At 36.7% G+C, this 14,154-nt stretch overlaps 3 protein-coding genes across 4 annotated transcripts; 2 read left to right on the forward strand and 1 right to left on the reverse strand.

Annotated features, from left to right (window-relative positions):
• Positions 1–7,635, forward strand: LOC147534843 (ribosomal RNA small subunit methyltransferase G). Of its 2 annotated transcripts, none has more exons than XM_086645885.1 (9): positions 1–441; positions 532–612; positions 1,435–1,524; positions 1,761–1,927; positions 2,805–2,874; positions 3,034–3,113; positions 3,208–3,270; positions 4,038–4,114; positions 4,251–7,635. In XM_086645885.1, the coding sequence occupies exons 1-9, from the start codon at positions 358–360 to the stop codon at positions 4,349–4,351; spliced, it is 813 nt and encodes a 270-aa protein (XP_086502011.1). In that variant the 5' UTR covers positions 1–357; the 3' UTR covers positions 4,352–7,635. The 2 variants fall into 2 exon arrangements, with proteins under 2 accessions (XP_086502011.1, XP_086502012.1); XM_086645886.1 differs by having other exon boundaries at positions 110–441; positions 3,034–3,117.
• Positions 4,946–7,635, forward strand: LOC147534844 (DPP6 N-terminal domain-like protein). The gene has a single exon (XM_086645883.1). It carries the CDS (start codon positions 4,946–4,948, stop codon positions 7,355–7,357), a length of 2,412 nt encoding a protein of 803 aa, XP_086502009.1. The 3' UTR covers positions 7,358–7,635.
• A 276-nt stretch (positions 7,636–7,911) lies between these two features.
• LOC147534845 (BTB/POZ domain protein TNFAIP protein) lies at positions 7,912–13,586 on the reverse strand. The gene is made up of 10 exons (XM_086645884.1): positions 12,399–13,586; positions 11,243–11,340; positions 10,803–10,848; positions 10,356–10,438; positions 10,178–10,242; positions 9,976–10,037; positions 9,417–9,476; positions 9,155–9,187; positions 8,306–8,371; positions 7,912–8,185 (listed from the first exon to the last, which is right to left on the reverse strand). Exons 1-10 carry the CDS (start codon positions 12,831–12,833, stop codon positions 8,141–8,143), a joined length of 993 nt encoding a protein of 330 aa, XP_086502010.1. The 5' UTR covers positions 12,834–13,586; the 3' UTR covers positions 7,912–8,140.
• Positions 13,587–14,154: the final 568 nt, after the last annotated feature.

Below are 14,154 nucleotides of genomic sequence, written 5' to 3' on the forward strand. Positions count from 1 at the left end.
GCCTCGTAACTACATATCATATTCAATTCTACTGTCAACACTAGATATTCTACAAGATTTCAATTTTCAATGTAAATGTAATCACATCCCATCTAAAATTTCACCCTTTACTCTTTACACCTCTAGCTAGCTATCTTCACTAATGTCATTTTAGTCTCTATAATTTCTCATTAGAGATATAATCTTTCTTCAAATAGATATTGAAATGTGAACGAGTGTGTGTGGTATTGACACGTCAGCTGAATACTTGTAAAATTCTTCCCTCTTTTTTTTTTCTTCTTCCAAGTGAGGAAAGGGAAAAGGGGGAAGAAAAACGGGGGAGGCGGAAATTCTTCGGTTGTAATTCTCGTGGGAGAAATGGAGGGACAGCATCTTTACGCCCTAGATTTTGATGGAGTTATTTGTGATAGCTGCGGAGAAAGTTCTCTCTCTGCTGTTAAGGTCTCTCTCTCTCTACTTTCTAGTCTGTTAATTAGGGTTTTGATAGAGAGTTATAGTGTTACAATTTGGTTCTTATATTATATTTTTCAGGCTGCTAGAATAAGATGGCCAAATCTATTCAATGGTGTCGATTCAGCTTTGGAAGATTGGATCGTTGATCAAATGCACGTTGTAAGTATGAATCATGACAACATTTTATGAATCTTTGTTATTGTTGTGTCTTGAATCTCAAATGCATAAAAAATTTGTGTTGTCTCAGCCTCATCTCAAAGCATTGAGTGGTATGTCTTGAAGCTGCCCTGTTTAAACCCGTTCCTTGGGAGAAAGTTTTCATCTTTTCTAATTATTACATCTATCAAAAGAAATCTATTGCAAATAATTGTCAACTTGAAAACTATTGCTATGGAAAGTCGTCGTCCTTATACATTGATGGTAAATGGTGATGCGGCACATGTCTTCCCATGGCTGATCATGAGTCTCGTTATGGTGTCCCACTCTTTTTACCTAGAAAAGCTCCGTTATTAATACAAATAAGACTATAATTATGAAAATAGAAAAGCAAGGTCGATGGTTAAAGAAGCTTCTTTGCATGGGCGCTTGAGTACCACTTTCTGTTTCATTTCATGTTTTATGTTATTGAAATGTTTGTACATCTTGGTGTGTTGGTGTAAAAAAAGGGGTCAGGTTCTGGTGTATAAGTTTGAAACCTGAAACATGAAATATTCTGATTAGGGTTCGCTACTTCTTTTTTTGCTCACTCATTCTTCTCTACCTAATCATATGCTATCATACTTCATTTTCTCTCTGCTGCATTCTCAATTTTATGATGATTGGCAAATTTCATTGATTCATTTTCACTTTTGCCAGTGAAATCATGTAAATCCTCTCTAAAAATACCAATTAACAAGGACTTTCATTTATAGTCGACTTTAGATTATAAAGAAGCAAGTATTAGGTCGTAATAATCAAACATATCTTTTTATGATGTGTCAGGTTCGCCCTGTTGTGGAAACTGGATATGAGAATTTATTGCTTGTGAGGCTGTTGCTGGAGATGAGGGTGCCAACCATCCGAAAGTCTTCGGTGGGCACATACACCTATTTCATGTGACATTCTTTATTTAAAAGATTCTAAAATTCAAGGAGGAGGTCATTTATGCAGACCAAAATTTGATGCAAAAGACCCGACATCTCTATCGACATCGTTACAAGTTCTTTGGGAGACAACTCAAAATCTAGCCACAACAAAAACAAAATTATTCTTCACGGTATGATTTCATACGTGGCCCACAACTGACATATTACATATTATTGTGGAAGGTTGCAGCAGGACTTACAATTGAAGGAATATTGGAGAACTGGTCACAACTGAAACCCATCATTATGGAGGAGTGGGATGAAAAGAGGGAACCTCTAGTTGAGCTTTTCGGCAAAGTTAGGGATGAATGGATAGACAATGACCTGTCAAGTTGGATTGGCGCAAATAGGTAATTGTTTTTGACATCTTCAGTGGTCTCCATTTCCTAGTGGACTGAAATATAATCCGAAATTGAAAATTAAACCTTGAAATTAATCTTCTTCTGGCGTAGGTTTATTTTACTTAATTTCGTAGGTTCAATCTCTAGATAAATGATTTCAGAGTAAAGACTAGCTATGTTATTTGAGCTGCATTTTGAGTCCCCTCCATATGCTGATATATATTCAATTTAATAGATAATTTCTGTAAACCTCTTTAGCCACACCCACACCCACACCCACATACATTATGCGCTTAAACTCAAAGTGAAGGGCTAGTTGGCATATTAAGGATATGAATGTAAAATAGTGAAAATATTTAGTGAACGACTTATGTTGTGTTCATCGTGGAATGCCCTTATCATAATTACTGGACGCACGTAATGCTGATAGGACAAGTGATTGTCTCAGCCTCTGAGGTTCACCTGGAACATACCGACTTGTCTGAAGTAGTTCTGCTTTGTCGACTTACATTATGAGTTTGCACAAAACTCCTTTACTCTCTCCCTCTTATCTAAAACTCACTAGAGGAATAAACTGTTATCATATTGTTATTATTATTATTATTATTATGTGTTTGATGGTTTAATTTGCCGTTGATTAGCTTCATTCTTATTATGAACTGAGAAGCACTCTGCAGTCTGCACTATATTGTCAAAACCTGTTGTTAGGGTTAGGCATAACTAGATTTGTGCAGAAAAGTTAGTCGAGGGGGCAAGGACTGTAGCTAGACCATTCCTGTTAGATCATTTTGATTTCTGTTTTCCTTCTTAGATATAATTAATTTATATGAGCTTTATTAGATAAGGGTCTCGAATTGAAAATTGATTAGACCTTCGTTCCTTGAAGATTGTATCCAGGTGTCTCAGATGCTCTGAAATTCGCAAGCTCAAGGGTGTATATTGTCACCACGAAACAGGTGTGCTTTCGCTTACAAAATTAATTCTGTCACTTAAGACTTGAGAAATCTTTTAAGAACTTGCTGGTATATATGTTTGAACAACTTCCTGGATAACTCCCTAATACCAATTCCAAAGTTTTGTTTCCTCGCTCCAATGCATTGTCTTTGGTGTTTCAGAGTCGATTTGCTGAAGCCCTATTGCAAGAGCTGGCTGGTGTAAAACTTCCAGCAGACAGAATCTATGGCCTGGGAACAGGGTTTGTACATTAAATAGCAAAAGTGAAATTTATTTTTATACCTTTCCCAGTTTCGGGTCAGTTTTCACGGTTTCTTGGAACTTTTGCTCTGCAGTCCGAAGGTGGAAGTGTTGAAGCAACTTCAGATGAAACCAGAACACCAGGGTTTAACACTGCAGTAAGTTGGGAGGGGCTATATTTTTTTGCTATTAACCAAATCCATATCTCTGTAGGGTGAACGTTCATGCTTCTGCAAACACACCTTACACCCAATTTCGTATCCCATGATTCTCTTGACTATCAACTGATCAAATATAGTAAACAATTTTAGTCCCACAATAGTTATGGGAGGGTTGTGGTAACTTTATAAGGGAGGGAAAACCTCACCTCTTGAGCTAGCTTTTAGGGTGAGATAAACCCAAGGCCACTTGCAGCCAAGTAAGGTCTAAGACCACTCCCACAAATGGTATCAGAGCCCAGGTTCACTGAAGTCTTTCAGGTCCCATTGTAGAAGTGAAGGTAGACTTCCAATGTGTGAAGGGAAAGATGGTTGGTGTTAGTCCGACATTTATGAGAGGGGGTGTTGGTCACTTTGTCTTAGGGAAACCTCACCTCTTGAGCAAGTTTTTTTTGGGGTGAGATATGCCCAAGACCACTAGGGGCAAGTAAGGCCTAAGACGGACACCCAAAAAGTAAATACTTGTAACCATGTTTATAAATACAAATTCTACTCTGTTATGCCATACTATTCATAGAATATCACTTAACTTAAAATCCTTTGAGGCATATATGCCGGTGTGAGTTATCTGCAGCTTTTCGGATAACACTAAGCATCTCTCCTTGAACAAGAATAACTGGATACCAACTTTTTTCTAAATATTTTTAAGCCAGTATGGACATCTTGATAGGAAGTACCATCTTTTTTTATTTTTTTCCTTTGAGCAGCTTTGTGGAAGATCGACTTGCAACTTTGAAAAACGTCATCAAAGAGCCTGAGTTGGATGGATGGAATTTGTATTTGGGTGAGATTTTCAGTTCACTTTAAAACTCTCATGATATCTGAATTATTTTCTGTCTTGTTTCTTGTTCTCAAGGTCAAGGGTTTAAATGAATGTGTGTGGTTATTGGTATTTAGGTTTGTTTTTTTTTGGTGTGCAGGGGACTGGGGGTATAACACTCAGAAAGAGAGGGAGGAAGCAGCAAGTATTCCGAAGATTCAACTATTGGAGCTCTCTGACTTCAGTAAGAAGCTCAAATAAGCCTATTCCTTCTCCCTTCTTGTGATTACCCCCATCTCTACCAATAAAATCATTTGTGTTTGAACAAGTATTTTCCTTTTCCCCACCCAACATTTACATGGAGTGTCTAGTTATGTATTACTAATGTTATGAATAGTCTCATTCTTTCTATTAAAGGAAGATTCTTTTGAGTTGGTTTCTCTTCACTGATTCGAGTGATTTAGAAGGTTCCGTGTGCAGGTTCGAAGTTTTCGCTATATGCACGGAAGACTTCGGCAAAAAACTTCTCAATTTATTTAGAAGCAACTAGCTTTATTTTGTTAGGGATGTTCATTTTAGAACCTAAAATCGAAGACTGTACCCCATGTCAGCTCTCTCTTTGTGTTGACGACTGAGGAAGCCTTCTTTCGTAGGTATAAACCTTTGCAATCTATGAAGTTGTTTCTTCCCTCTCATCTCCGTTGCTGTGTCCGACCATCACCGCCTCCGACCCTCTGTCTCAGCAATCAGTTCTTCGACGAAATGTCTAGATGAAGGGACCCTTGTGTAAAATTAGATTGGTCCAATTTCTTACAAAAATCTTCCTGCCTGTAACTGGTGGGACCTTTTTCAAACATGGAAGAAGGTTCTTTTTTTTTCAAATGTGGAAGTTTTTTATGTGGTTATTTTCAAAGATATCGTTATCATTTTCTTCCAGTATTGGAATTCTATCCATTTATTGACTATAAACACAATTTTGACAACAATCACAACAACAAATCTCTCAGAAGACCATCAAACGATTCCATGGCAAACCCATCATCATCATCTTCCTCCTTTTATCTGTTACTCTTCCTTCTTCATCTCTTCCCAATCTTTACTTCAGCCCTAGATGGATTTTCAACTAACACCAGTACCAGTATAGTTTTTGGTACTCTTGGTAGATCAAAATATGCTTTTGATATATTCACTCTCCCTATCTCCCTCTCTCTCCCCCACCACCACCATTACCATAAACATCATGAACTTCAAATTACTGATGGTGTTTCAGTCAACTTCAATGGGTATTTTCCATCTCCCAATTCATCATCTACCCTCCTCTCTCTTCTCTCCGAACAATCACAAATCCTAACCCTAGCTAATGATAATTCTCCTCTTCAACTTCTCATCTATGTCACTGAGAGAAATGGATCTTCCAATATATTTCTTGATGCTTACACTTCTCATCATCACCCCCAAGTTCATGGTGACAGTACTGGAAGATCAAGGTCAGTTCTTGAAGAATCAAATTTACACCGAAATCGAATTCAGATACCTTTACTACATCAAGAAGAAGAAGTGGGTAAGAGAGAAAGAGTATCCATGAAAGACAAACCTTCAGTTTCAGGTGAGTTTCTGATTTATGTATCTACCCATGAAAATCCAGGATTACCCAGAAAGAGTTGGTCATCTGTGTATTCAACTCATCTTAGAACAGGGAAAACTCAGAGATTAACTCCTTATGGGGTAGCTGATTTTAGTCCTGCTGTTTCACCATCTGGGATTTGGACTGCTGTTGCTTCTTCTGGAGAGAAAGGTTGGGATGGTGAGATTGAAGATCTTAATACTCATATTTATGTTTTCAGAACACTAGATGGATCAAGTAGGGTTAAAGTTGTTGATCATGGAGGTTGGCCTTGTTGGGTTGATGATTCTACTTTTTATTTTCATAGAAGTAGTGATGATGGTTGGTGGAGTATATATAAAGCAACCCTTTCTTCTTCTCTGATCAAAGAAGAGACCTTTTCTGTAAAAATTGATAGGGTTACTCCACCTGGTGTTCATGCTTTTACTCCTGCTTTCTCTCTCAAGAACAAAAGATTCATTGCTGTTGCTACAAGAAGACCCACTTCAGATTTCAGACATATTGAGCTGTTTGATCTTACTACAAACCAATTCGTCGAGTTAACGAATAGGGTTTCGCCGAAAACACATCACTACAATCCATTTTTCAACTCTGATGGGAGTCTTATTGGGTACCATAGATGCAGAGGTATTAGTAGTAATGGGAAAGAAAAGAAGAAGCTTTTGTTTGAGAACATTCAAAGTCCATCTGAAGAAATATCATTGTTCAGAATTGGTGGGACTTTTCCTTCTTTCTCCCCAAATGGAGATCGAATCGCTTATAATGGATTGCCTGGTCTTTTTGTTGTGAACTTGGATGGATCTGGCAAAAGACAAATCTTATCTGGTATGTCTTTCTCTACTAGTTGGGATTGGAAAAGAAAAGGAGTTATTTATACAAGTGCTGGACCAATATTCGCTTCCGAAAGAACTCAAGTAGATATTATCTCAGTGACATTCAACGAAGAAGACGATAATTCATCAGTATCAGTGAAAAAACTCACAACAGGAGGCGAAAACAATGCATTTCCATCAGCATCACCAGATGGAAAATGGGTTGCGTTCAGATCAGGAAGATCAGGTCATAAGAACTTATATGTAATGGATTCTTTAGAAGGAGAGAAAGGTGGGATATACAGATTAACAGAAGGACCATGGACCGATACAATGTGCAATTGGTCTCCTGACGGAGAATGGATTGCTTTCGCTTCTGATAGACACAACCCTGGCGGTGGAAGCTTTGAGATTTACTTCATACATCCAAATGGAACAGGATTAAAGAAAGTGATTCAGAGTGGTGAAGGTGGAAGAACTAATCATCCATGGTTTAGTCCTGATTCAACTCGAATTGCATTCACTACTGATTATGCAGCAGTATCAGCCGAACCTATTGCAAACCCACATCATTTTCAGCCTTATGGCGATATATTCATAGCTAAAACAGACGGGACGGAGATAACGAGAATGACACATAATTCTTATGAGGATGGAACACCAACTTGGGGACCGACTTTTATGAAGCCAATTGATGTGGTAGAGAGGCCAGCCACTGGGTCTATATGCTCCTTCGACGATTGTCATTGGCTAGCTAGCACTGCTCCTGCAAACAATCTTCTCACATCATCACCTGGAGGGCTTCAAGTTCCATCGAAAAATGGATGTTGAGTTCTCATGATCTTTGCTATGTAGGTACTAGGTACTACTAGCTAGATGGGTATAAGGAATAAAAAACCTAGATATATACAAATTGAATTTTAAAATGATATCAAATAAATGTCTCTGTAAAATATTTTGGGAAAATAGTATTTTGTGATAGTGATGGGTTTAGTTTTGAGTTAGTAAGGTCTTTGCTGAGTTACAATATTGTGTATATGGGGATGGGGGAGCTTGAATGTAATGGCAGTTGTACTTGTACTAAATCAATAAAACTTCAGTGTTATACATAGTCCGTTGCCAACCATTTTTAGCTCAAAAGTCAAATTAGTTAAAACCTATTCGATTAGTCTGGTCTACTTTAGCTCGACTTGCTGACTTGCTGATTGTTTTAACCCAAACCCTTCATGTTGATCATACTTAAAAAAAAGACACAAGTTTCATGGTTCAGAGTCGATCGAAGTCTGCCCAAGTCAATTTATGTCAGCCAAAAATTTTATATATCCCATGTATTTTGTTTATCTTGTATTTGTATTTCAAAAGTGTATCTCCTAAACAAATGCGAATTTATAAAGCAGACACAACTACTGAATAACAAGCTTGAATCATACACAAAATTGTTTATATGCATACAAAGTCTGCATATATAGCTAGCTACCTGCATATACACATGCTTTTGAGTTTCTAAAAATGATATTTACATACATCAAATCTACTGAGCTTCCCATTAAGAATGCAAGCAATCTTTGGACAACAAGAAACCATTAGACAGCATCTCATTGAGCCTCCTCAAATTCATCGTTCTCCTAACAATGACTCCAACAGAGCAGCCTCTTCCTCCTACAAAATATCCCCAAAACAATGTAACAAATGAATGTATCATACACCTCGTTAATCTATTATATATATATATATTATATCGGTTTGTTAGTTGAGGTACTGAGGGAAGCTTATGCATACCACCAAAGCATTGAATTCTGTCTCTTCATCTATGGCATCTATGATTGCCGGGTCCTCCAACAGATCCTGTTATATCGAAGAAAGAAATAGTAGAGCATACCAGACATCAAAAACGCCCATTGCAAGAAAACACAAACAGTAGTAGGTTTATAAGGTGTTTGGGCACATATTCTCACGATTCAAATCAGTAATTTCTCGAATGTGTGTAAAAGGTTCTTTACTTTGTTAATTTTTCACATTTGCAAATTCGATGTGTTCATGGTCCTACAAATTAAGTATGGAACTTAAATGTAATATACTAGTGCACACTTGATAGAATCATAAATGCAGCAAGGAAAATATTGATCTTGTTCTATTAGTTTTTTCATGAGTCATGCTAGTGGATTATGCCAGTTTTGTAGGATAATAGTGATATATCAGTTATACACGAAATAAGATATACCTATTGCCCAATACATCACCGAGATAATTGGCAAAGTCACATATATCTTGGCATTTGTCATAAACTATCGATAATCGAACAGTATAGCATGGATATATCATGATATCAACTTCGATAATGTACTAGCATTGTTCCAATCTTTTTGGGGGTTTTCTCTTTTTTTTTTTTTTATCCGTTACTCTATAGAACTTAAAACTCTATAAGTAGTCATTATTTTGTAGCTCATTGGCTTTTATCACGAAATTTGAATCATTCCATGTGCCTGAATAATGAAAATTGGAAAGAGATGACTACTGTTTAGACTGCTACAGGATGCTCATAAGAAAAGAACACAAAGGTCTTGAAAGGAAATAAAACTTTGAAGCCAATATGACAATATAAATATATAATGATACGAGATAACTTACATCTTCAGCAATCTGCAGCATGCCATTTTCCTCCTGCATTAGCGAAACAGGAAGTCTGTTATTTTTCACCATTGATCACAAACTAGAGATTTACTACTTAAATTCAAAAGCATGTAAAAAAGATAGAACCAGCAAACTTGAGAAGTAAATCATAACAGAACCGCAAATAAACTTGCAAATGCTTAGACTAGGGAGTAGAAAAAGTACTTGTACTCAATCAACTAAGAAAGTACATCGCTTTCAAGGAAAAACAGTAATTTACCTTCACGGCAACAAATAGAAGTGGGTCAGAGGGTGTATATATCATATAATGAACGCCATCCTGCAAAATAGTAAAAGGATGTCATTAAAGAATAGATATCTCATACATCAAGGGACATAGCCCTCTAAATGACATGAACTTTAAGAAATAAAAAACGATTACCATACAAGGATTATGTAATTAACTTTTACTAATCTACAGCAGCTTCAGAGATCAAATTAAATGTCAGATATGGATTTGCTGATAGAATATACGAGATAGATTTTTTTTGGGTTGTGTTATCTCCACGATTTGTGGAAGGCTGTAAACACTCTCCTGTTATACATTATGACTTCTGATTATCGTCAAATATCTGGTCTCAGCTACTTGTTTCTAGATCTGGAAACAGTAGCAGACCTCTCTGCGTTTCTTCAGAGAGAACTTTTTCATTTTTTATTTGTTGGACTACTATATATTTACATGGGCAGAACTCACAAAGTAACTCCCTGCTAACAATTTAGGTCTTGAACAAAGTAACAAAAACTCAGAAAAACTCACAAAAGCATATAAATAACCTTACCTGGTGGAAGCATGTAATTTCTACACCTTCAGTTGGCAAGCCATCTATATCTTGACCACTATCTGCACATAATGAACAAGCTTCAGGAGGGGGCATGTACATAAATAAAATTCCATGACAAAACATCATCCAAGTCATCGTTAATCACTTATAGAAAAATATGGCATTGCAAACATTTAATAAAGGGAAAAAGGTCATTTGCCTGAGCCAAATTCGAAAATGTCCTCTTCTGAGTAGCAAAATCCACCACGTGCTGTATAACAAAAGCTGAGAGGAGAAAAAAAGATAACATTAGGCTGTAATTTATAAAATCTAAAAGATGTGAAACAATTGGCTGGGGCCGAGATCAAATGCTCAATATATCTACGACTAAACCATACCCACTAAAGACAAGATGCATATGAATCTTGGCAAGTGCATAAGCAGCAGCAGGGAGAATAGCTTCAACTTCCTCATCACTTACCTAGACAAGGAAAGACAGGTCCATAACAAAACAGAAATCGTTAGTTTCATTACTTAAATAACTTCTACTACTTGTCAGTTTAACATAGATATTAACACCTCAATCTCGCCATGATGCACTGTTGCTTTATATGTATCCATCATGTTTTAACACCATAAGCAATAAATTAAATGAAAATGGAATTTAATTTCTAAGCTATGTAAGATACAACTGGGTTTTGCACGTGCGGGTACGCATTGATGCTGCATCAAGGTTGTGGTTTTATCGTATCAATGTTTTTTTTTTCCAAACTAGTAGTTTCATCGACCAGTTTCCATGAGCTGTTTACATCAGAATAAATAAACAACGTAACAAGGAGACTTACAGCTGCCCATCCATCAATATTTGTGCTCTTCAATATCTGTACAGGTCTGCAGGAGTAATGCTAGGTTAGCCATTGAAATTAGATAATGTGTAAAGTAGTAGAATACTTAAACCTACAAACTATACTCTATTTGGTGATGTGTTTCTCTCTCCCAAGTTAGAATGGTTACTGTTTATCCAAGTAACAACGTTAGGGATCAGTGATGTCTATTGGAAGCTTAACTAAAACAGAATTAATGAACAGAAAGGGGTCCCACTTATAGAAAAATCGAGATAGATTCCTCCCATTTACTCTCTTCTGGCAGCAAATAACTCATAAAAGTACATAAACATCCAAAACATAATTCAAGAAAGTAGTCCATACTCGAGAGCCTAGACAGGCCGACACCTACAATTTTTCTCCAAAAAAGCAAATTGCTATTGAACTACAAAGGCGCTTACGTGTCAACCGGGCACAGCAGCATGCACTCGTCCCCTTGGGAGCTTCTGAAGATTCGTCTTATTACGCAATCTAATGGCAAATTGTTTGTAGAATCAACCTGTCAATAGCATCTTTAGAATCTTCACGCATGAAATCCAATATTTATTTTGTACAAGATGGTTACAAAATTATTTAACAAATTCTATTCATCTATTTGTACAGTTAACAACCATCAACTCCTCCACTTTAAGCCAGAAGTATTTCCCTCCATAACAAGAAATATGTATACTGTATATATAGATATATTTAATTGGTTACATAGCTAAGATATGATGTAGCGAAGAAGAATATAGCATTAGAAGGTATACTCAGTGAGAAACTTGTAGAAGGTAAATCCAAACAAAACCCGAATCCCACTCACACCTTAATTTTTATGCAATGACGAATGCAATATATTTCATGAATAACTAAAAACATTCAAAAACCTATCAAACTCTTCCCGAATTCAACTAGGCAAGAAAATTCCTACTCTAAACCATGCTCTGATCTTAAGCGAAGTGGTTCCTCATTTGTCACTCATCCTTCAATAAATAAGTATGTTCTAATATTATTGACCTCCACATAACCAGAATCTACTAGAGGGAGCAGAACTATGTTCAACCATAGGACTATGGAGATGCAAATGTAACATTGTTATATGCATCTATTTAATGGTATATGTGATTTCCGCAGTGCAAAATTCACATATGTGTATCATCTCATAAGCGTAAAGACCTTGTTGTTTTGAATGTTGTTGCATATTCACATTCTGGGCAAATTCTAATTTAATGATAACCTACTTGCAAGTCATTTCTACAGTAAGTCAGAAGATCTAGACTAATATTACCAGAAACTTTGAGCCCATTACTTACAGCATTCGGGTTTCTTCTCCCATTCTTGGGTACTTCAGAAACCATTACCCTTAACTAGTCGTATAGAAATTTTCAGTATAACACCGAATGTTCGGGTTAGTGAAGTTGAGTGTATATTTCCTAGTCTTTTGGGGATTAAATGTTATGATACCTACTGATAAAGTCCGAATTTTGTTTTAAGAGTAACTTTGGATGAAAGAAACAAGGACTGAGTAATTATAACAAACAGATAGTAAGCAATGTCAAAATGGAAGAGAAACATTACTATAGTTGCTATTCGCTTGGAAGAAGCCATAAGAACTTTGCCATGACTATCAAGAACAAACCCAACAGGAGGTTTTGGTAACGGAGAAGGGTGGTAAGAGTTGGAGTAGGAGCTCGAACCACCACCGTCTTCATCTTCATCTTCCCCATTAAACACTGTAGTGACTGTCTTTGAAGAACCCTTTTTTCTGGGCGGTGTTGGTCTCTTCCGTACTGACCTTCCATTGCTGGGTGGTGGTTGCTGCTGCTGCTTAGAAGCGGTACAGCAGAGGGGAAATTTGAAGGTTCGGCTTTTACTGTTACTGGTTTTGTAAATTGAGATTTGGGTAGGGTTTTGAATCTGAAACAATGGATTCAAGCTGCTTGGAAGATGAGAAGAAGAAAGTGGATTAGGTTGAAGGAGGAGATGAGAGAAGGAAAGAGTGAGGAAAGCCATTTCTGCCCCTTGTTTGTTTGGTTTCTTTTAAAACTCCTCCTCAAATGATTTTGAAACTCCACCTCCTCCTGTTAGCTTTCTTCTTTACTTGAAGCTCTATGATAGAGAAATTTTGGACACCCCCTCCAATATTTTGTTTACACAAATAATGAAATAACAAACATTTATGCTATGCACCACACCACTTAGTTCCATTATTTTAGACGAAAAAAGACTCCCAAAATTGTGTATCTCTCTTTTGTTCGTCTCTAGACACAGAACAAAAGTTCTCGATCGAGGCCTTTTAGTCACAAACAATAGAAGGTAAGCGAGAGAACAATGGTATTGTCGGATTCTTGTAGTTTGTTACTGGCAAGTCCTTATGTTTCGTAGTAACCAACTATCAAAACGGATTCTTGTAGTCATAGGCTCATAGCGAACTGACATATTCAAGTGAAAACTGAAATGTCCGTGTGTCCGTGTGTATAACACACTTTTCACTAAGTGCATATAAACTTCCCTTTCTATATTTACCCATTTAAGATCAAACTGACGGATGAAAGTTATTGGGCCTACACCAACCCTGTCCTCCCTAGACAAAGGCCTAAACCAGGCCTATGTTGAATAGCTACCCAAACATCTTGGGCTTGGATTGGGCAGGGTCTGGTTATCCAAGGCCTTGCTACAGGACCAACAGACTGGTTACACACTTACACTGGTACAACCTTGATCGTTTAGTTAGAAATAGTTTTTCTAAATTAATCGGTAAAGAATATCGGAATTTAGAGAGTTACTATTATTTATAAAAATATAGAATTAAATGTGGAGCAAAATCAAACACAAGAAAAGTAGAATTTCAATGAAAACATTAGTGACAAAGTATTTTTGTGAGGCAAACTCACTGGTCCAGCTTTGACTCACATAGTCAGATATACATTTGTCTCTTACTCTTATAATTTTTGTATACCTTTTCTCTCGAAAAGAATTTATTTTTAATCAAATATATAGAAAACCCATTATCTAATATAGTTTCCCTTAAATCCAATAATAAAAGTAATAAAAAAAAGAACTTGACCCAAACGAACCTTGAACTACAACAATAAAAACACTTAAAAAAACATAGAGTCGTCGGGCATGTTCTGTATTGCAGGAACGTTTGTATCATAATATAGGAGATTTGGTCAGCGTGTCTGTTCTTGTAAACCACGGGTTACACACGAGCACGACTGAGTTAACCTCGTGTTTTATTTTTCCTTAAACTTAAATCCCTTAAGCTCACTAATACATCATCAATTATTAATTTAAATAAATAAATAATGAAAGTCAACCATCTATGCACTAT

This window comes from Eschscholzia californica, unplaced genomic scaffold (assembly GCF_041429995.1).
Source record: "Eschscholzia californica isolate CP2 unplaced genomic scaffold, dmEscCali1.0.p SCAF_6, whole genome shotgun sequence".
NCBI classification, from domain to species: Eukaryota; Viridiplantae; Streptophyta; class Magnoliopsida; order Ranunculales; family Papaveraceae; genus Eschscholzia; species Eschscholzia californica.